The sequence below is a fragment of the Felis catus genome, chromosome D4, assembly GCF_018350175.1.
Source record: "Felis catus isolate Fca126 chromosome D4, F.catus_Fca126_mat1.0, whole genome shotgun sequence".
In the NCBI taxonomy this organism is placed as follows: Eukaryota; Metazoa; Chordata; class Mammalia; order Carnivora; family Felidae; genus Felis; species Felis catus.
This window is the reverse complement of record NC_058380.1, coordinates 40,644,860-40,666,528: the sequence shown is the minus strand read 5'-3', so window position 1 is coordinate 40,666,528 and position 21,669 is coordinate 40,644,860. Positions and strand designations below refer to the sequence as shown.

Here is a 21,669-nt window from a genome sequence, read left to right as displayed (position 1 = left end):
GGTGGCCTTAAAAACATAATGCACGGATTTAATGTGTTTTTCCCCCTCCCCCTGAAGGAAAAGAGCCCCTAATCCCAGTTGACACACCTTTCTTTCCTTTCTTTAGGCCATCCAATGAAGAGAGAGAGACTGAAATATCTCTGAAGGATTCTACACTAGATAATTAGGTTGACATACCTGGAATATAAAGAACATTTGAGAAGTTTGTAATGGTTTTCATTTGAAATATTTAGAATGCTGAAAATTTTAAATTTTTATAAGCATAGGTTTTGATGTTGAAAACTTGTTTGGAGGGAGAAAAATCCCTTTATATTTGTTTAAAAGTAATTAAACATTATTGCTAATTGTACTTGTGCAGTATTAACAGCTACATTATTCACTAAGTGTGAGGGAAAACTCATTTAGGAAATGTTAAACTGCTTTTCCAGACATTGGTTGTAGCATAATTTCAATTAGTGTGTGTATGTTAACGTGTAATTGATAGTAGAAAAAAGTTACATTTTTAAAACTGCTACTTGTATAAACCTTTCCTCTTTCCCAAATACTGTGGGTTTTGTGCATAGTTTTTACAAATATTGGATTTACCAGAGTTGTCTTTTCACTGTTTGTGGGTTTTGTAGAAGTTATGCATTTTTATGGTAGATAAAATGTTACTTCTATACAAGTACTCACTTCTTTTATCAAAAGTTAATTTTAATCTCACAGTCTACATTGTGCTACATTATTATCCTGCTGCTTTGTAACAATTTGTGGTCTGTATGCCTTTTTGTATGACAACTAGATACCCAACTGACGTTGAACTGACAATTCTACGAGGTACAAAACTCATGTCAACTTTCGAAGGTAATTTAGGTTTTATGGCTGGGAATTCAGTGAAGTCACGTGACTTCCCTGCAGAAAGCAGAATAGGTATATATAGGAATGAATCTGGCTTTAGGGTTCTACCATCTAAGATCCTTTACAGGCACTAGTAGCTGAAACTAAAAGTAAATGATAAAAGTTTATTTTTGAGAACTGTCTCAAGTTTCCGAATTTTTAAAAAGTCACACTCATTTAAGGAAGTCACTAAGTATTTTTTTAATTGGAAAAAAAATCCATGATTCTTACGCAGTAAATAGTAAATACTATATAAGAAAACTAACCTATTTGAAAACAAGGCTATATCAGAAGGGGATTATTATTTAGAGATCCTGCATGTGACAGAATTGTAAGGAGTTAGAAATACATGTTGCTCTGAGGCAGTAAGACAAAGTAAAGGAGTATTTCGATGGTCTGTATATTCATATATATGGACTTAAGTCAGGGTAAGCCAACGTTAACAAAACTTAAGGGTAATTTAGCAGATAGAATTTCTAAGATATTTTGAATATTAGGTCAGTTGGTGGTTTTCAGTAGCTAAGACACTTCTCATGTTTCAAAACTATGAATATGGGGAAAAGGCTTAATACTAATACCAGTGTTTGCATGTGACATGCATTATATGTTTTTGACCTCTCAGGTAATGGCTTTCATCTATAGATGAAAAGTGTGAATTATTTCAACAATTGGAGTTTTGCTTTTTGAGAGGTCTTACAATGGAACCAGGACCCACTGTTTTGAGGGAACTATTGATATTACACTATATCTGGTCCTTAATACAACTTAAATTTGAACAGATTTATTCTAGTTAAGCCATAAGTGTCAACATTGTAAACTTGTTTTGATTAAAGGATTTTTCTATCAAACTCTACTAGTAAATTCTTTGCTACTTAAAAATGTTTTTGGAATTCTGGATTTGCTTCTAGCGGAGTTAATTTCTTAACTTGGTATATAGGTTGTGTTGCCTGGGGAGACAGGGTAACAACTAAATCTATAGGAAGCTAAAAATGTTATTTTTTGTTCACCCTCCCCTTTTCTTCTGTGACCCAGCAGATTGATAACAGTTTTACTGAGAAACCACAGAATATTCAACTTCAGGAGATCTATATAATAGCTTTCTGATAACTTATGTCTGCGTGTTTGGGCTGGCCTTGCTCTAAACCATTGACTTACATAGTGTTAAACGTAACTGGCCTTCTATTTTCGGTTTGTCATAGGCTGATTCACAGGTAACTACCACTGTGAGAACCCCTAAAAAGTCATAAATACCAATAACTTTCAGGAGCATATTCTCAATTTAAATTGTGTATTTGGTCAAAACTCCAGTGCTGAACAAGTCAAGTCACCAAGATAATTTAAATGAGATAGCTAACAAAAGTGGGGAACAAATTTTTCTTTTGGTAGGTATAAACCACCTACTTCATGTTTTTTCAACCACTGGATAACATGTAAAAGAGTGGGTGTCTGGGTGGCTCAGTCGGTTGGGCATCTGACTTAAGCTCAGGTCATCATCTCACAGTTTGTGAGTTTGAGCTCCATGTGGGCTCTGTGCTGATAGCTTGGAGCCTGCTTTGGATTATGTCTCCCTCTCTCTCAAAAATCAATGTTAAAGTTTTCTGGAAAAAGAGAGTACGTTGTGGCCCTATAGAACGAATTGTCTCAAGTTTTCTTAGCTGCTTTGGAGAAATTTCACAGGTACCATCTGAATTGGAGAAACAATGTATAAACAACTTGACTGTCTTAAGCCTTCTGCTGTTTTATCCTGTAATTTCAAACAGTAGGAAGATACTTTACCCGCTTTTGGCTGATAACACTGATTATAGTGTACCCACACACACTTACCTGGTTGAAGAGGTCGGGTCAAGATGAGGTCTGCCAACTAATCCTACATAAGAGCAAAGGCTTTTACAAGGCTGTGAGGGCTTCACTAACACCTTATTTTGTCCCACTGGTCAGAGAAAGGATGATCTATTGGAAATAGCAAACCCATAATTACAAACCTTAAGAAATGAACCGCTACGTAGGTAGAAATGTTTTTATCTTTAATTTAGTTCTCTAACCTTAGAGATGATAAAGATATTGTGACTGGATTGGGAGAAGGTAAAACTATCCTTACAAGATACCAGGGGTTGAAAGAAATAAACCAATTTTGCTTTTCTAAATACTGATTTTTGCACACACTCATCTATTATATCAAAATCTTATTCTAACTACAGAGGATACTGATTAAATAAAGTTCATTACAGTATTTTCAGATTTGCTTTGCATCAGGTAAAATACGTAATTTAAGTCATGTTTAACACTGAATTTTACAGCTACAAAATCCCTCACTCAAGACCTCTTTTAGGACTGTTTCAAAGTTAGAAGTTCTTTTGACTTGAATTTGGTGGGACACCTGTGTATCCAACAATACGCTGGCAAATTCTGGGAGTAACAAGGTTAGCCTTTCTTCCTTTAGATTTCACAAGGAAATGATAAAAAGATATCAGAGCCTTTGTAATTTTGATGGGAAAGTTTAACCTTAAGAGCCAGCAGGACAATATTAATGATAAAGTAAGAATTTTACTAGCAGTAATGTTTTAACTGACAGTCTTCTTCGTCCACTAAAATGAATTGATGGGCACCACATATGGATTAATGCTTCCACTGGGACAATGCACTTTTTGGAATTTTCTGTTTTGAGACTAGGAAAGGAAAATGAATAGAAGTAAACAGACCCTTGCATACTAATGCAAGAACTATAAGGAATGCAGTTTAAAAATAAAGGACGCAGAAATTCATTTTCACCCCCTGGAACTTCTAGGAATTGGTTAAATCAATAGGTTTGTAGCAGAATTTTCAATCTGTTGAATTTATTAGCATCATTGGAAACATGAAAGTAAACATTTAGGCAGCAACTGAAGCCAGGCAAGGGAGGGAGGGATCTCTTAGTTCTTTATACTGATCCTCTGGTGGTGTATTCACTGAATGAGTGAAAGAGACGGTCACTACACATACCAGAAACAGGTGCGTGTCCTCTGTACAGCAATGGACTTAATTGGGTATGTGGTACTTAAGTCCACAAAACATTTCACTGCCAATCTTTTAAACATACAGGCTTAAAGGATTCATCAGTTTTGACTTGTATGGTAAATGTCTGCTCTTAACCATCCAGGGAATGTGGAACTCAATTGACTTTAAATGAATAACCTAGAAGAGAGCAGAATTTATGACACGTTTAAAAGGAACAATTTTACAGCATTCTTAGAAGTCTTAAACTTTCCACCAAAATTTCCAGAAAACATTTCAATATAGACAACTAGATAACTACAATTTTCTCTAATGACCTAGATCTTGGAATTCATCAAAGGTGTCCTCTGGACCAAAATGAAAGAGAATAAGTAGGATTATCCGAGTGAGGGGGGCAGAAAAATGAAAGAACTGGACCAGAAAACCTCTGGTCCAACTGATTCTGATAGAATATTGGGTATTCTTGCCCAAGAATGAGTGATCCTAGCAATCCACAGGATCTTGACTTCCCATGTCCCACCCATGTCCCAGTGGTCATAGTACATAAAATCCGCTATTCTTAAGATTTTATTTTTAAGTAACCTCTATACCCAACGTGGGGCTTGAACTTCTGAGATCAGGAGTTGCACGCTGTACCGGCTGAGCCAGCCATGTGCCTCAAAATCTATTTTCTTTTAATAACATTAAACTGAAAAAATTCTTGCCCAAGAAATCAATCTTCAATTTAAAGGTTACTTTTGTGAAGGTAGGAGTATATACTCAGGATTCTTTTACATTCATTATTCATGCAGTCTCATTAAAATGTTTAGTGTGGTGTGCCTACTAGTTTCTAACAAAACAAAACACTATAAACGAACCCACTGTGAGAACAGATTACACAATAGCTATTCTTAATGCTGTTATTTGTTAAATCTACTTTTATTCTTGTTCCTCATTTTTATTACAGATAGTTGAATGATGTTTACCTTGGAAGCCTCACGGTACAAGGTGTAGCTCTGTACAAGGTGTAGCTCTCGCACTCTTCAAAGAATTTTCAAAATACTCCCACCACTTGATGTATCATTAACTGAATTTTTCTAATTACAGATTAGCAAAAACCACTCTGGACACAGAATGAATAGACAAGCCACAGACTGGGCAAAAATCAGAACACTTGAATCTGACAAAGGATTTGTATTCAAAATATATAAAGTACTCCTACAACTTAGATAAACACACTTAATGGGCAGAGGCACTAAATAATCACCATATTTTGGAATAAATACTAATGTATTTCTAAACACAAGTTACTTTGTAAGAAAACCTGTGATCTGAACTTGTGCAGGGGGGTGGGTAACTGGCTGATTGTTTCGGGTGGATCCTGTTCCTCAGTGACATGTTTTGGAAATAAAGTAACCATCCACAGGGTAGTTACTTCACAAGGGTGTACTTTTGTTATTAATTAAAGGTTCCAGGATCAACATAAGGATAAGCAAGGAATTCTCCCAGTTTGTTGCCTTCTGAATCATAGTGGAGCATCCGAAAGCAAACATCACAAAAGAAACATGGGTCCTCTGGTGCAAAACTGTCATTGTTCGTCACCCATCTGTAATTAAAAAAAAAAAAAAAGATGTACATCATTACAATGGACTTTCTTTAACATGCTGTAAGTTATAACTCGTGGTAATGTGTAAATATAACATTCCCACTATTGCCTTATTCTATCTTAACAATACTTTATAATCCTTTATATTATTTTGTGTATGTACGTATGTGTATATGTGTGTGTATATAGATAGATAAATACAGATGTATGTTATTACCCAATACTCTGCAAGGCAAAAGGGCAACTTAACAGAAACCCTGTAGAATGCTGTTTCTCTGAAAGACTTCTTAAAGGTAAGTAGAGAAAACTACAAATTCGTATGTGAATGTGTCATACACTTTAGCCACGACTCACTTATCCTCCAAGTAACTTAAAATTTACACCATTTTGAAAAACCCACAATATATTAGATGCTACAGACCTGATAAACTTTTGTGTAAACCAGTAAATTAGTACTGGTTAATTTGCAAACTCCAGGTGTTTTACCTAGAATTCAGGTTAAAATGTTAGTGTGTATACAAATGGGAATATGGGTAATATTCAACTGATACTTTGTTTTTTGGCCTGTAATGTTACTGGTCACAGTAAGATGAAAAGACGTTTTCAGTCTATTTGAATTCTGCATCTCCTGGTATGTTTTTACATTCCCTGATTGCCAGTTTGGTAACCGATTTATCTCATGTTTTCTTATTGATCATTTAGAAAAGCATATTTCAGTGGGGGCAGGGAGCCCAAAAGAAATCTACGATACGCAGTTACTCTCTTTTCTTCTGAATGCTTCTTTCCAACTATGATCCACAGTTAAAAAGCAAACTAAATGTGAAGTACCACAGAGTAAAAATTTTACGAAACCGTATTTTAACCTCATTATATACATGAGACGCTGTGTTATTTTTTCATGGAGGAGCTGTGGATGAAGCTTCTTTTGTAAATTGCAGACACAAGACACAGCGTGGCTCCCTGATGACACAGAATTGATTCATCCAAAGTCTGACCCACCCCTGGACTTTCATTACATATTATTTGTTTCCTTACTGTTTAAAAATGTTGTAACCTACTTTGCAGCACTTAACCTACCAGATAAAACCATTTCTATTTATACCTCCAAAGTAGAAGTCCCTAGATTCAAATTCAAAATAGGAAAAACTGAAATACTAGAAACGGAAAGTACTTGACTACTGAAAACCAGGAATTCTCAAATAATTATGAACTTACCTGGCTGTGTACATTTTACAAACAAAACATTTTCTGGTCCATAACCAATGCTTCTTGATAAGAAGGGGATAAAGGGTCCTATCCAAGCAGTCATCACGATGCACAAGCCTTGTGTACATGAGAAGTAAATGAAGATATTAAAATGCAAATTGGTGTGATCTGTAAAGAATTAAATGTATCTGTACCTCAACATTAACATAGCAGGTATATTTTTCTTTTTTTTTTTTCTAAAAGATTTAGGTATAAACTCGTTTCACTAGGTCTGACCAAACCGTTCCACAAAAACATTCTCCGAAAGATCATTTTGGATTAAACAATGTTTTCTTTCCTGTGAAACTTCCCAAAGCTCTTTATGGGGATATGCTTGAACTAAGAGGAAGCATATCTCAAAGGTATTCCATCAGAGAGCCCCTGCTTTACTCAATACCTTTTTATGAAACATAGTTTGGGCAACTGTTTTACCCACTTGGTTCTGTGGTACATGGCTCTGTTTACTGTCCTCTTTATTAAAATCTAAATCTGACTCCTGGTATAATGTGAGCTGACAGGACTTCAGTTTTAGGTGTCAGAATTAAGTAAACTGAAAACGGAAGGCACTCTCAACTACGCCATTGATCGGATGACTGGGTTTGAATAAGTCCCTGAACCATGCTGGACCTCAGATTCTCCACCCCAAAAATGAAGGGACTGCACAAGAGTATTCTGAATGTCCCTGACAATTCTAAAATGTAATGATTTTCTTTTAGTATGAAAGGGTAGCAATATATCAACTTTACCATCAGCAAATGGTTAATACACTTGTAACCGTTTACCAAGTCTTAGACTTTAATCCACCTAGAAGATAAAAATGATTTGTAGCCTAAAACTACACTTAGAAGTTCCTTAAAAGGGGCACCTGGCTGCTCTGTCGGCAGAGCAAATGACTCTTGGCCTCGGGTGTGTGGGTTCAGGCCCCATGTTGGGTGTAGGGATTACTTAAAAATACAACTGGGGGACTTAGTCTGTCGCGCATCCAAATTTGGTTATCAGCTCAGTTCCTGATCTTGCAGTTATTGAGATTGAGCCCCGCATCGGGCTCCACGTTGGGCACGGAGCCTGCTTGGGATTCTCTCTCCCTCTGCTTCTATCTTTCTCCCCTGCTTGTGCTCACTCGCTCTCAAAATAAATTTAAAGAGAGAAAAGATTCTCCTTCTGCCCCTCTCACCTACTTGTGCACATGTTCTCTCTCTCTAAAATAAAAAATAAAATCTTTTAAAAGATAGTTACAAAACTTTAAATCTTAAAAAAAATTTTTTTAACTCCTTAGAAAAGTCCCATGCTATAAATGCTTAGTAAGTGTCAACTGTTTCCCCAAGTTGCCTCGAGTGTAAGGACTGATAACGCTCGCTGTTCAGTAAGAATGTAAAATGGGGGGCCTGGGCGGCTCAGTCAGCTAAGCGTCTGATTCCCGATTTTGGCTCAAGTCGCGATCTTGCAGTCAATGGGTTCGAGCCCCGCATCGGCTCCGCGCTGACAGTGTGGGGCCTGCTTGGAGTTCTCTCTCTCCCTCTCTGCCCTTCCCTGCTTGTGCTCTCTCTCAAAATAAATAAACTTAAAAACACCCATAAAACTAAAATCATAAAAAACTGGATTGTCTCCCATCTTATGCTAATTTCTCAGGCACATTCCCCTTCATTTGAGTGACAGCTTCTGTAAAATTTAACACATTATCAAAGAAACGCACATAATTTCAAGGCCTATAAAGCTGAGGGTTATGAGCTCTCCTGGCTCTGGCTTGAGCAATTCTTTTTCCCTCAGGGCAACTGTTTTTGCATTCTTAACGGTTTCTTTTAAAGTTAGGTCCTCAACATTCCTCTAAGGAACCAGACTAATTCTGGTAAAATATTGCATGTTCAAATGCTGCCAAACTAATACTTACACCTAAACCACACAACTGACCGTAGGCGCCTTTTATAGCGTAACACGTGGCTTTCTAGCTGCTAATTCCCTCGTGTTTGCATTTGCTTAATGAGGTTTCGATGCACCTGTCGCTAATTCAGTTCTGTATTTCCTGACAGAAGGACAGACGTGCTCTCCACGTGTGCTGTGCGTCAGCGGGAGGTCTGGCACTTCTAGACGTGCTTCCCGAGCTCTCGGCCGCGCCCCAGTCTTGGGACTAAGCTGCTCAACAGCTCGGCTACGTGGCCATTGTGCTGGGATTTCCCTTTCCCGGGAGTCCCTGGGAGTCCTCCTCATGTCTCCCCCTATTCCAAGGTTTACTCTTTGTGTCAAGTACTTCCTCTGGGAACTTCCTGAGAATGAGTGCACGGGAGGTCAGATGTTCGGAGAGACCGGTCCCTAAGACCCAAGAGAAGTGGACACAGGGATTTGTCCGGGCATCGGTTCCTACCACTGGTATAATAAAAAGCACGGGTAGATCAGTGCTTCGCATAAAACATAAAAACAGTCCCTCGGAACCAAAGCAGGGAGAGAGCAGGGCTCATTCCTATATGTTGATCCTTCATACACTGAGATTCCGAAATAAGGGGATGACTGGCCTTATTCATGAGATGCCAGCTACACAAAAGTTAGCTCATTTTAAAATAAAAGGAATCCGATTTTAAACCACTTTGGTCCTTCCCCCTTTATACTTATGAAAGCATTAAGGCTTCACATTTGTCAAAGATGAGACTTACTCTTCCCTTCCCCCAGTTGCTTTTAAATCTTAAAATTCTGGCAAAGAGACAAGAAACTTAGACGTAGTTGCAAATCTGGCAATAAGCTAAGGGGCTACGTACAAAGTGGGTGGAGACTGCCTGTCTAATCCTCCAAAGGAGACACTTCTTTACAGATTTTCAACCCTCCGATAACCAGTAAAGTATTTATCACAGATCTTCCCAAAAGAAAGCGTGCAAATGGGTGGTTATTCTATGGAAAGTGGACAGTTTTGCTGCTCCCAAGCCAGGCTGCGGTGACTAATCTTATTCCTCGTATTAAAAACAAAAACAGAAAATGCTGCCAAATGCTGCCACTTACCTTATGTCAGTGATGACGACAACATGCTCACAGTCTCCCTGGTGACAATATAAGTAAGGAAAACCCAGTTTAATATACAAGTCATTGAAGGTAAAATCTTCCATTTTAGCGGTCTGAAATTTTCCATAGCCTCTATCATGGGACTCTGACCACTCAATGATAGTTCTGAAGGGGGCAAAAAGGCAACGGTATTTCATTACTCCTCAAAAACCTAGAAATGACAGAAAATGCTCTATGACCGCAACTATTTCTTAAAACCTGGCTCACTCAACGACAGTTGCCGTCTTGAGGCAAAAATCTTAGTGGTTGACACATGTTGAAATTAAGAACTCTGGATTCTTGGGGCGCCTGGGTGGCTCACTCAGTGAAGTGTCCGGCTTGGGTTCAGGTCATGATCTCACGGCTTGTGGGTTCGAGCCCCACATCGGACTCTTAGGGCAGAGCCTGGAGCCTGCCTGGAATTCTGTGTCTCCCTCTCTCTCCGCCCCTCCTCCGATTGCGCTGTCTCTGTCTCTCTTCCAAAAATATTTTTTAAAAATTTTAAAAATAAAAACAGGGGCACCTGGGTGGCTCAGTCGGTTAAGCGCCGGACTTTAACTCAGGTCATGATCTTACAGTTCGGGGGTTCAAGCCCCACATCGGGCTCTGTGCCGATAGCTCAGAGCCTGGAGCCTGCTTCGGACTCTGTCTCCCTTTCTCTCTGCCCCTTCTCGGCTCGTGCGCTCTAAAATAAATGTTAAAAAAAATTTTTTTTAATAAAAATAAAAAAAGAACTCTGACTCCTTCTGTATCCATTACAGCAACAGTTCTCAAAGTGTGCTTCCTGAGGTCAAAATTATCTTTATGAAAAAATGTCATTTGCCCTTTTCAATTCCTATTCACTCATAAAGGACCGATAGCCCAGAAGCTACTGACTGGGAAATGGAGAATGCCACTCCTCTCATTTTGTTGTGGAAAAGTTATCCCCCCCCCCCAAATTATTAATGTTAACATTTAATGGGATCATTTAAATTAGCGGATATTCAAATTATTTCTTAGTTTCAACCTCGAATACGGTAAACATGGATAGCTATAGCCCACATAATCAAAAGCTCTTTGGAGTCTACAAGTATTTAGAGTAGTGAGGAATGCTGAGAACAAGTCTGAGAACCGCCACATTAGAATACACACACAAGTTGCTCTAATGAAAGAATGCAGATAAACACTCAAGAAAAAATACACATATGTACTCTAGTCACTGGGACACTGACAACAGAAGTATGGCCTAATTAACATGGTCATTAGCTACAGATTTTTCATATTATGTACTTAACCATGGACTTACATACTCCCATCGGGCAAACAACAGTATACACTGGACAAGCAGAAAAAATAGTGAACGATTAATTTACTGCTATCATCTAAATATGAAAGAGACTAATAAATTCTTTAAGTGGGATTTACATTTTTTTTTTTTTAGATTTATCTATAGCTCAATACAAGATTTGCTGTAAATTGGCTTTTTTTTTTTTTTAAAGTTTATTCATTGTGAGAGAGACAGAGGAGAGCACAAGCAGGGGAGGGGCAGAGAGAGAGAGAGAGAGACAGAAGCCCAAGCAGGCTCCTCATTGTCCGCACTGAGCCCGATGTGGGGCCCAAACTCACAAACTGTAAAATCGTGACTTGAGCCAAAATCAAGAGTTGGATGCTTAACTGAGCCACCCAGGCGCCAAGTCTTAAGCAGCCTCCAGGCCCAGCAGGAGCCAGGTGTGGGGCTCGATCCCATGCCCCTGGGATCCTGAGTCAAGCTGAAATCAAGAGTTGGACACTCAACCAAATGAACCACCCAGGGGCCACTCTCTGTTTTTAAAATGTATTCAGTTATTTCATGTGCTTGCCCTAGGTACTGGTAAGTTAAAATTTTTCTTCAGAAAGAAACTTTTCTGACCAAAGGTATGCATAGATCACTTCAAAATCTTTGTGTTATCTACTGTCTTAGAAATTATAGCAAATCATGGGGCACCTGGGTGGCTCAGTCGGTTGAGTGTCCAACTCTTGATTTCGGCTCAGGTCATAATCTCATGGTTTGTGAGCTCGGGCCCCGTGTGGGGCTCAGTGCTGACTGCACGAAGCCGGCTTGGGATTCTCTCCCTCATTCTCCACCTCGACCATGCTCATGCTCTCTCTCCCAAAATACATAAAAGTTCTTTTTTTAAGTTAAAAAAAAAAAAGACTCTCTTTTTCTCTACCCTTCTCCTGCTTGCGTGCACACTAATTCTCTCCCTCAAAAACAAACAAACAAACAAACAAAAGAAACGGAGATATTTTTGACCCCAAAACAAACAAAACAGTCTAACGAAACAATTCCTTGGCAAAGGTCCCTAACAGACCAGTTTGTGGAGCTCTCACCATTTTGAGAACTAGAAACAGGAAAGACAGAAGCTTTTTGAAGACTGTACCTGCTCAAATCTCTGCACTCAGGGTATCTCTTATCATTATAAAATGTTCCTTCAAAATAAAAGAAGGCTGATTTGTACAGGTCCTATAAGAAACGAGATGGTATTAAAAGAAAGTCCACTATTAACAATTACGAATCGCTACAATTCAAAACGTATGTCATAAAATCACACCTATTAATGTGCTTTACAGTAACTTTAGGCAACTGCACAAAATATGCTTAGCTCATTAGTTTAATATTTAATGAGAATCTCCTATGTGACAAGTATTATGCTACTTACCAGGGATAAAAGTGTAAAGATATCATGAGATTTATGAAAGGAACCCAGTTAGAAATAAACTTCAATATTATCTTATTATATGCATACACAGCAGGGATTTGTTTCGGATTCTAGAATTATTAAAAACTGGAAGTCATGTTTTTGGTATTTCCCCAGCTATGATAACAGTGATCAATCAGAGAGTTATGTCTTTCTGTTATTTTTTAATATTTTCAGCATTCTTTTATAAAAATTCTCCCTTCAAATTTTCAGTAATTCTTAGGCAGAATTTGAGTATCTATTCTTACTCAAGCAATCTTGCCCCAAAGTACCGCTGTAGTCACACAGCTGGTCTGAACCCTAAGGTTTCTTAACCTTCCGTCCAGCAACTTTCCAGATGGGTGTCTCTTGCTGCGTAACAGAGTCACAGAAACACCAGAGCCCAAGTCTCCCCTCAGAGCTGTTAAATGAGACTCACCCGGGCACCACTGTTTTCCCAAGCTCCCCAGGAGATTCATATGTTAGACTCACTCTTCACAATGTTCTTAGAATACATTAGACCCCTGGGGGAGGGGGGTTCTTTTTCTTAGTTTACACATACTCTTCAGACCGAAGTTTCCTCACCTATAATGACCACATCTGCCATGCTATCTTCCAGGACTCCAGAACAGTTTATGAACTATAAAAACATGTAAGTTTCGGGTATTAAATCTTACTCTAAAGAAAGCCAAATTTATCTCCTCCTTGGAAACTTCTTTTTTCTTTTCTTTTTCTTGATGTTTGTTTATTTTTGAGAGCGAGCACAAGCGGGGCAGGGGCAGAGACAGAGGGAGACGGAGGATCCGGAGTGGGCTGTGTGCTGACGGCAGAGAGCAGGACGTGGGGCTTGAACCCACGAACTGGGAGATCATGACCTGAGTTAAAGTCAGACCCTTAACCGACTGAGCCACCCGGGCGTCCCTGAAGCTTCTATTTTTCTTTCTTCACTCCCCTATTTATAAATTATCTGGTAACAGCATCAGACGCCCTTACAAGACTGGCCGTGCTGTTTCTCCTTGGACCCTCACTAAGTGTCCCTGACCCTCTGTTTCCTCATGTAACATGTGAGTAAAACCAGTACCTCCTTCCCAGGTGCTTGTAGAGACAAAAGGATAATATGGACTAGAGTGCCATATGTAGCTGCTGTTAACATATAAACTGCCACTAAATATACTTCTGAACACTCAAAGAGGTAAGCTAGGGTCCCAAATAAAGGGTCTGAAAGAATACTGCCTTATTTGGGGAACAAACACAAACGCTTACTTTTTTTCATTACAAAACGCCTCTACAGAACGTCATTTTAGGCAATTTAGGCAACTCAAGGCTTGTGGTTGGCACCATTATGATCTTTCAGAAGGGCAACTCTACAAGACCAAAAATGTTTTCCATCTGAATTCTAAATTAATTCATCCATTAATAACCTTTCCTTGTCCCAGCATACAAATAGAATAGATGTTAGCAATCTCATTACCAGGTAATTTTCATTTTCAGTGGGAACCAGAGATCCTCACTAAACAGTCTCCCTATTTTGCCAGTTAATTTAGCTGACCAACTTTGGGGAGGGAGGATCACCAACCAACAAGGAAAAGCTAGTGTAAGAAGTTACTTCTGTTATCTTCTAGTGTAGCCTAAGAGTCTACTGTTACCGTTTCCATTTTAGAAACGACGTCACTGTCGACAACTAGTATCATCGGAACAAAGTCACTTATATATCCTTCTAGGCATCCATTAGTCACTTGTTCTCTTGCTAACATTCAAATCAGCTATATTAGAATTTCAGAAATAATCCTAGGATCTGCTGTCAGAGAAATGGTAACGGGAGGAAGGTGCAGAAGAACTATGGGTAAGGAAATTGTTGCCACTTAGATTTGTTACTCTGTGTCCTAGAACAGGGCTTTATTTACAACACATAACAGAGAAACAGGTGTGCAAAGTATTTTCTTAAACTTCCTCTCCGCAAGACCTTTAAGAGATTACCAACAAAAAGAAAAAAAAGAACTAATCTGAGCAATGTAAAAAAAAAAAAAAAAAAAAAAAAAAATCAATAGACCAGAGATTAAAATGTGAAGGACCATTAAAGAAAAAAAACCAAAAAACACTTAGGGCGCCTGGGTGACTCAGTCGGTGAAGTGTCTGACATCGGCTCAGGTCATGATCTTGTGGTTTGTGAATTCGAGTCCCAAATCCCATCAGGCTCTGTGCTGACAGCTCAGAGCGTGGAGCCTGCTTCGGATTCTGTATGTGTCTCTCTGCCCCTCCCCTGCTTGTGCTCAGTCTCTCTCTCAAAAATAAACACTAAAAAAAAACCAAACACTTGAGTAGAAAATACTGGCATTAATCTTATACACACATTTTTAAAATGCACTCCATTCTTTAACTACTATAGTCCAGAAACAAATGTTATAGCAAAACATACTACGTTTTAGACATATGCTTTTAAAAGAGATTTAAATATCCTGGCCCAATTCTCCCAGACTTCTCACATACTAAGCCACCTAAGATAATGTTCAAAATTCTTGCTTATTGGTTGGAATAAAGATTCTCCTTTCCTCAACTACAAGAACTGCCACTCACTGATTTTTTTCTTCTACAATCACCAGTGGAATACATGCCAAATAGCTGTCAAAAAGAGGATTATAAATGAAGGACCAATTTTCAATGTTGTCAGGTGGGACAAAGGCATGAGGTGAACAGAGAAAATAATCTGACAAAATGCTGAGAACTGGTGAGGGTGGGTAATGGGTACATTAGGACTCATCGTAACATTTCCTGTGAGCATGTTCGGAATTTTCCAAGGCACCAGACTACTCAAGAAAAAAGAGGACTCGGGGCGCCTGGGTGGCTCAGTCGATTGGGCAGCCGACTATAGCTCAGGTCGTGATCTTGTGGTCTGTGAGTTCGAGCCCCACATCGGGCTCTGCACTAACAGTTCGGAGCCTGGAGCCTGCTTTTGATTCTGTGTCTCCCTCTCTCTCTGACTCTTCCCTGCTTGCTGTCTCTCTCTCTCTCAAAAATAATAAACATCAAAAAAAAAAAAAAAAAAGAAAAAAGAAAAAAGAAAGAAGAAAGAGGACTCACATAAATAGAAAAAAAAATTCCAAAGCAAAACTTAAAAAAATCCCAAACCATAAAACATAAATGCCAACTGGTGACCTAAAAATCTTTCCACGGGCCAAATGTCAGTATCTGCAAAATTTCACTTATTTTTGAGGTCACTTTCCAAAGCATAGCTGGAAAATATTTAAAAGAGGACTATGGGTCAGCGGCCCCCCCCCCCAACTTGGGAAGAGCTGGGAAGACATCAGCAATGATGGACAAACACGACAAACGAGCCAAGGCTGGTGAAAAACACTCTCCAGGGTTCCTGGAGCTAAAACGAATTCGCACATTGGACTTGAGCTCCTTTGAGCACTGACGACACGGTTGCAAGGAGAATGAATTCAGATTTTGCTTATTAAAGTAAACTTACAAACTACAGTTCCAACTGTTTTTGGATTTTTTTTGGTTCTGTTTTTTGGGACTTTTTTGGTAGGGTTGAGAAAACCCTACAAGAGACTTCTGCTCTGCACACAGCCTGGAACTTCAACCTGTTTCTCTTTAATGTTTACTTCCAAGAGCACCAAGATGTCAAATGTGAAGAATCCAATGACCTTAAACCCATTTTCAACGTGACTAAATTTAAGTGAGATCTGCGTGTGAGTCACGATGCTGGTCCTCTTGCCACTCACTGAAAAGACCGGGACACAGGAAGGAGCCTTGTGGGGCAGAGAGAAATCAAACAGCGTCAGCCTATAATTCTAGGCACTATGACGGCCAAAAGAAATGCTGCCAGAGTGGCCAAGAGAGGGACGGTCAGGAACAATTTTATGTAGTAGGTGAGTTTTGGGGCACCTGGGTGGATCGGTCGGTTGAATGTCCGACTTCAGCTCAGGTCATGATCTCACCATTCAGAAGTTCAAGCCCTGCAGCTGGCTGTCCCCTGTCAGCGGAGAGCCTACTTCGGATCCTCTGTCCCCCGCTCTTCGCCCCTCCCATGCTTGCGTGCTCTCTCTCATAAACAAATAAATATTAAAAAAGAAAGAAAGAAGGAAAATCGAGTGCATATAATATCCTAAAACCTAAGTAAAGAAAATGTGGCAAGGAAGAAGGACTATTCGGTTGTGTCTTATGTCGATGAGCTGTCAAAAAAGGTGAGAACGAAGTCTCCGGTGACATCAGTAAAAGTGATTTTTGAGGACTGGTAGGGAACAAAAGTGAGTGCAAGCCAAAGTGGTGGCAGAAAAAGAGAAAACAATGAATTTAGATACGATTACTAACTCGTTATTACTACCTGCTATGAGTCAGTGTGCTGAGAAGGAAGTAGAAAGATGAGGCGGTGGCTAGAGGGAGCTGCACCGCCAAGAAAAGGGTTTGGACGGGAGATCCGACGGCACACTTGTAACGATGGGGGAGATGCCAGGATGGCACAACCATGGCGTGAGGGCAAGCAGCTGGAGGACATGGAATCCCAGTGCAGGGAGTGGCAGGCTTAGTCCAGCCACCGTCACAGGTGGGAAGGCAGGGCTCACGGGCAGACGGGTAGAGGGGGTAAATGCAGGTGAGGGGTGATGGAAAATGCCTTTCTGGTAGCTTTATTTTCTCAGTGAAACAAACAGCAAGGGTTTCAGCTGACGGTCAGTCATGAGGAAAAGATGCTAGCAGTTTCAGAATGAAAGAAACAATTCTCCTAAAAGGCGGTAGAGTGAGTCGCTACAGAAATGCAATACAATGCCAGGCAGCAGTGAGGCTAAGTGGAAATGTCCAGGAGGCAATTAAAATAATGGTATGAGATGAAATCAAATGAAGTGAAATGATAAAATAAAAGAAAAAAAAAAAGAAAAAGAAAAGAAATGATTTGGAAATCAGGAGAGAACATGGCTACAAGAGAGAGACTCTAACAAAGGTTAGAGTCCACTTAAAACCATGAAAACTGGGGAAAGACCAGGAGAATTTAGAAGAACCAAGATGAAACCTGGGTTATAACAACATTTATCTGGCTGGTGGCACAGGAACCAGCAAAAATAGTGATTATGATGGTTCGTGTCCAAACTCCATGTCCGTTCTAGTTGACCCAAATATCTTTTTCTGACCTACAGGAGATGCTGCCCCTTTCAAGGGGGCCAGTAAACCTGAGGGCTTCTACCAGAGCTGTACCAAGTAACAGAAGGAGTTCAAGTCTGCCCGCCAATGGAATTCACAAGAACCTACTACTTTACTGGGCAAACAATCCCTTGTGAAACTTTGTGGGGGCCTGGTCTACCACTTTGACCCTTTCCATCCTTATCCAATGGGTATGTAGAGTTTCTCTGTCCTTTTGAGAGCACCTCCATGGGAAACACCAACAAAGACCAACATCGGTTGGTATCTATATCCCTGCTTGGTGCCGGTGCTTGGACTGACAGAACCTTCTATGGCCGAGGGGGCTCTCAGGTGGTGGGGGGCAGTTATGACAGACTGAAACTCAGAGTTTGAAAGAGGAAACAGTGAACAGTGAATTCAACCGGCACAGTGAGGAAAAGTTGTATGAACATGGAGAAGAGGTTAGACAACAGGTGGTCCCTACGGCCTTAAAAGGAAGGGTGTATACTGAATGGTTGACGGGGAGCTGAAGGGGAGATAAGGAAATCAAAATTGAGCATAGTCTCATTGAAGATAAAGAAGGGAAGAGATAGGCTTGATGGAGTGGCAGAGAAGAAGAAAGCATTTACTGGAAGATTTACTAGCAGCCTTGTAATATCACTACTTACTTAGATGATGATGATGATGATGATTTCTTCTTATTTTATGAGGGTTAAAACAACAACAAAAACAACAACAAAAACCATCTTACTTTGCTTATGTGCTCAGGAGCTTGATCAGGAGTGTTGCTGAATTCGCCACCAATCTGGAGGTCACTGACACAACAAATTGAATCCCTCAGTTCCGTGAGCTTTTGACTGCCCAATACCAGCATCGTCTGGTATGGTTTGTGTTCTTTGTGCTAAAAGTCAAATGGTAGATAAGTAAGTGTCCACTTAGAGACAAAGCAATTAAACAATAAATCCTGTCCTGATCAGATCTCAATGAAGTTACTGGTTTTCTTAAAGTTATCCTCATAACTTAGTGTTCTGTGTTCTCTCGGTTTCTGTACTGGCCTATTTGGAACCCATTAATCACAGGTCCCAACTAATGGCCACAATTGTTTACCTCTCCCCTGTGATTCACACCCTGTTCTCTGAAACCACCTCCTTGGTTTAACCCTCACACACCAAGCCAGTATTTCCCATCCTAAATCAATGTAAGGTCAGGGAGTGGACAACTAGGGATAGCTCCTGCACCCCAGAGCCCACCAGAATTATCCAAACTGGCCAATCCCAAACTGTTTGCCCTGCCCTGCCCAGCCTTTCCCATGGAAACCTTAATAAAGGCTGTCGCCTCTGGCTTCTCCTCACTCCTTCTGCCTCCTGAATTCACTGGTGCTTCCCCCTGTGGCCCTGCATCTTGGCATACTCGCTCCTCTCAAGAAATGTAAGCAATAAAAGTCTTCTTTCAATGGCATTGGCCTCCAGTGTGGTCACTCAGTCACGTCCGTAAGTTAAAATCGCAAGGGCACGATTGAGACACCTGGTGAAAGGTCTGAATGTGTCCGCCCCCAATTCAGGCGCTGGAATCCTAACGCCCAAGTGATAGTGTTAGGAGGCTAGGTCTTTGGGGAGTGATCAGGTCATGAAGGTTAAGCCCTCATGAATGGAATTAGTGCTCTTATAAAAGATCCCACAGAGCTCCCGAGCCCCTTCCGCCACATGAGAAGTCTGAGACCTGGATGAGGGCTCTCACCTGACCATGCTGGCCCCAGAACTGTGATAGATAAGTTGCTCTTTATAAGCCACTCAGTAAGTGATATTTTGTTAAAGGAGCCAAAAGGGACTAAGACACTTGGCAATGAACTTTTTTAGTTTAAGGTAAAGTTATAATCAAAAGGCTATTAAAATGACATTAGCAAGAAGAACCTCTGGCATATAACTTCATCTAGCAGCACTGTGTTTTAAAATATCCTGGAAGTTACCTCACTGAAGTCAAGCAATCTTTATACTCTCATGTTACAGACCCCAGAGGTTCAGGCTTATTGGTTTGGTTTGACTGGTAACTTCAGAAGCTAATCAAACGAGGTAATTAGTACTAACTATATCCCAGATGCTTCATTAGTAACTATTCATTCCAAAGTACAACTCATGTATAGTAATATTGCAAGCAAACCTTATCAAAGTGTATGACACATCTATTTTGGGAATCCAGAATACACACACTCTGAGGGGAGAGGTCAAGGTGGCAGAGCAGCATGGAAGTTCTCTGCTTCTCTCATCCCTCAAATGCAGCTAGATCGGCACCAAACCATTTTGCACACCTAGAAAACTGATCTGAGGATCAACACAACAATCTGCATAACTTGAGCCACAGAACTCGGCAGGTACATGGCATAGAGACGTGAAGTGGGGCAGAGAGAAGCCACAGAGGGCAGGGAGCTATATTTGTGGAGAACAGAGAAAGGGGGAAGAGTCCAGGAAATACACTCTCCCAGAAAGTAGCTGGAGAGAGACAAAGAGTGGCAACACCCACAACTGACTTAACAAGAAAGGGAGAGAGGAGAAAGGAGACGGTTTCAATTCCATCAGGACTCATAAACAAGGGAGGACAGCATCAGAAATCTCGCAGCCCATTACTTGGTGGTGCTCTGGTGGGAAGGGTGAATCCTCAGGAGCAGGCAGAAAAGTCAGAGGGGTCCTTAGGCCACACGGGCAGAAGCGGTTCCCCTGCTAGGAGGGCATTTGGCAGAGGTCTCCGGCCTCCCCACAGGCAAAGGTCCCAGGGGACCCCGGAGAGCATAATTGCTGACACTGGAACAAAGACGCCAGGGTGTGGTGAAACCTGGCGCTGGTGATGTGTTGTGATTTACCGTAATCCCTGAAATGCTGCTGCTATACAATCGTGAGAAATTTTTCTGGGGCGGGCTGGCACCTGGCCACAGTCTCTGGGCATCTGCAGCAGCGTGCTTGTGTGAATGTTCCTGAGGGGTGGGCCGGCACCTGGCCATTGCTCCATGAGATCCTCCTCTAGAGGGTCGGAGAGGACCGGAGTACCTGCCGGTCCAAGCCGCAGGGCTCTCAGAGGGAGGGGTTTGGAAACAGCCCTATTGGAGATAAAATTTGGGAGGGAGGTGCCGCCTGCAAGGCTGACAGCTTGGACACAGATAGTGTAGAAGCAGGGAGTGGCCAGACGCTGGAGACAAAGGAGGGGTGCTAAACTGCCAGTTGGTGAGAGCACAGAGTTCCTGAGCCAGAAACTGGGAAGCTGGGCATTCCATTTCACCTCTCCCGCGCAAGCACATACATTCGTATATGTGCCACAACGATCCACCCCAGCAAGCTAAGCAGCACCACCTAATGGAGAACGGAGCCGTTAACCAAGCCCCGTCCAAGTGCACCAACCAAGCCCAAAAGGACAACCACAGGACTCTCCTCCTGCTTAGTGTATGGATTATAAAGTGGTTCATAGTTTGACCTCTAAGGGAAACTAGATGTAATTTCATTCTGTTCATTGGTCCATCTATTTGTGTTTTTTTGTTGCACTGGTTTGGTATTTGTAATTTCTTTTTTTGTCTTCTTATTCTGGGATACAGAAAAAGTTTTTTATTTTCCATTTTTATGTGAAATTAAAATTTTTTTCTACTATATTTATTTTTTAATTTACTTTTCTATTCTACTTTACCTTCAATTCATTTTATTCTATTTTATTTATTTTTAATTTTGAAACATTTTCTCACTTTTTCGTTTCTCTTATTTCCCTTTTTTCTCTATTCACTCAAGCTTCTTTCAACAAGCAGATGAAAACATACCTAGGATCTAGCTTCCTTTATTTGATTTTTTGTGTTGTTTTTAATATTTTTATTTTATTAACTTCTTCTTCCTCCAAAATGACAAAATGAAGGAACTCACCCCAAAAGAAAGAACAGGAAGGAAAGACAGCCAGAGACTTACTCAACACAGATATAAGCAAGAGTCTGAACTAGAATTTAGAATCACGATAATGAGAATACCAGCTGAGGTTGAAAAAAACAATTCCTTTCTACAGAGATAAAAGAAGTAAAATCTAGTCAGAGTGAAATTAAAAACGCTATAATTGAGATGTCATCTTGAATGGATACCACAGCGGCAGGGATGAATGAAGCACAGCAGC

At 40.4% G+C, this 21,669-nt stretch overlaps 2 protein-coding genes across 6 annotated transcripts in view; one reads left to right on the top strand and one right to left on the bottom strand.

Annotated features, from left to right (window-relative positions):
* PSIP1 (PC4 and SFRS1 interacting protein 1) overlaps window positions 1-1,724 on the top strand; it is a 39,723-nt gene extending 37,999 nt beyond the window's left edge. The window contains exon 16 of one of the 2 annotated variants that reach the window (XM_023242197.2): window positions 107-1,724. In XM_023242197.2, coding sequence (XP_023097965.1) covers window positions 107-167 — 61 coding nt within the window. In that variant the 3' untranslated portion in view covers window positions 168-1,724. 2 annotated transcript variants of the gene reach the window in all.
* Window positions 1,725-3,690: 1,966 nt separating this feature from the next.
* Window positions 3,691-21,669, bottom strand: part of SNAPC3 (small nuclear RNA activating complex polypeptide 3) — a 46,235-nt gene continuing 28,256 nt past the window's right edge. Inside the window, exons 5-10 of one of the 4 annotated variants that reach the window (XR_441686.4) lie at window positions 18,287-18,436; window positions 12,121-12,203; window positions 9,683-9,847; window positions 6,668-6,775; window positions 4,833-5,452; window positions 3,691-4,047 (exon numbers count right to left, since the gene is read on the bottom strand). Coding sequence is in view for 3 of the 4 variants with exons in the window: in XM_003995489.5 (XP_003995538.2) it covers window positions 5,305-5,452; window positions 6,668-6,775; window positions 9,683-9,847; window positions 12,121-12,203; window positions 18,287-18,436 (654 nt within the window). In the remaining variant the exon portion in view is untranslated. Of the gene's footprint in view, window positions 4,048-4,757; window positions 5,453-6,667; window positions 6,776-9,682; window positions 9,848-12,120; window positions 12,204-18,286; window positions 18,437-21,669 lie in introns of those variants that run through there. The other 3 variants (XM_003995489.5, XM_045043741.1, XM_045043742.1) reach the window with 3 other exon arrangements.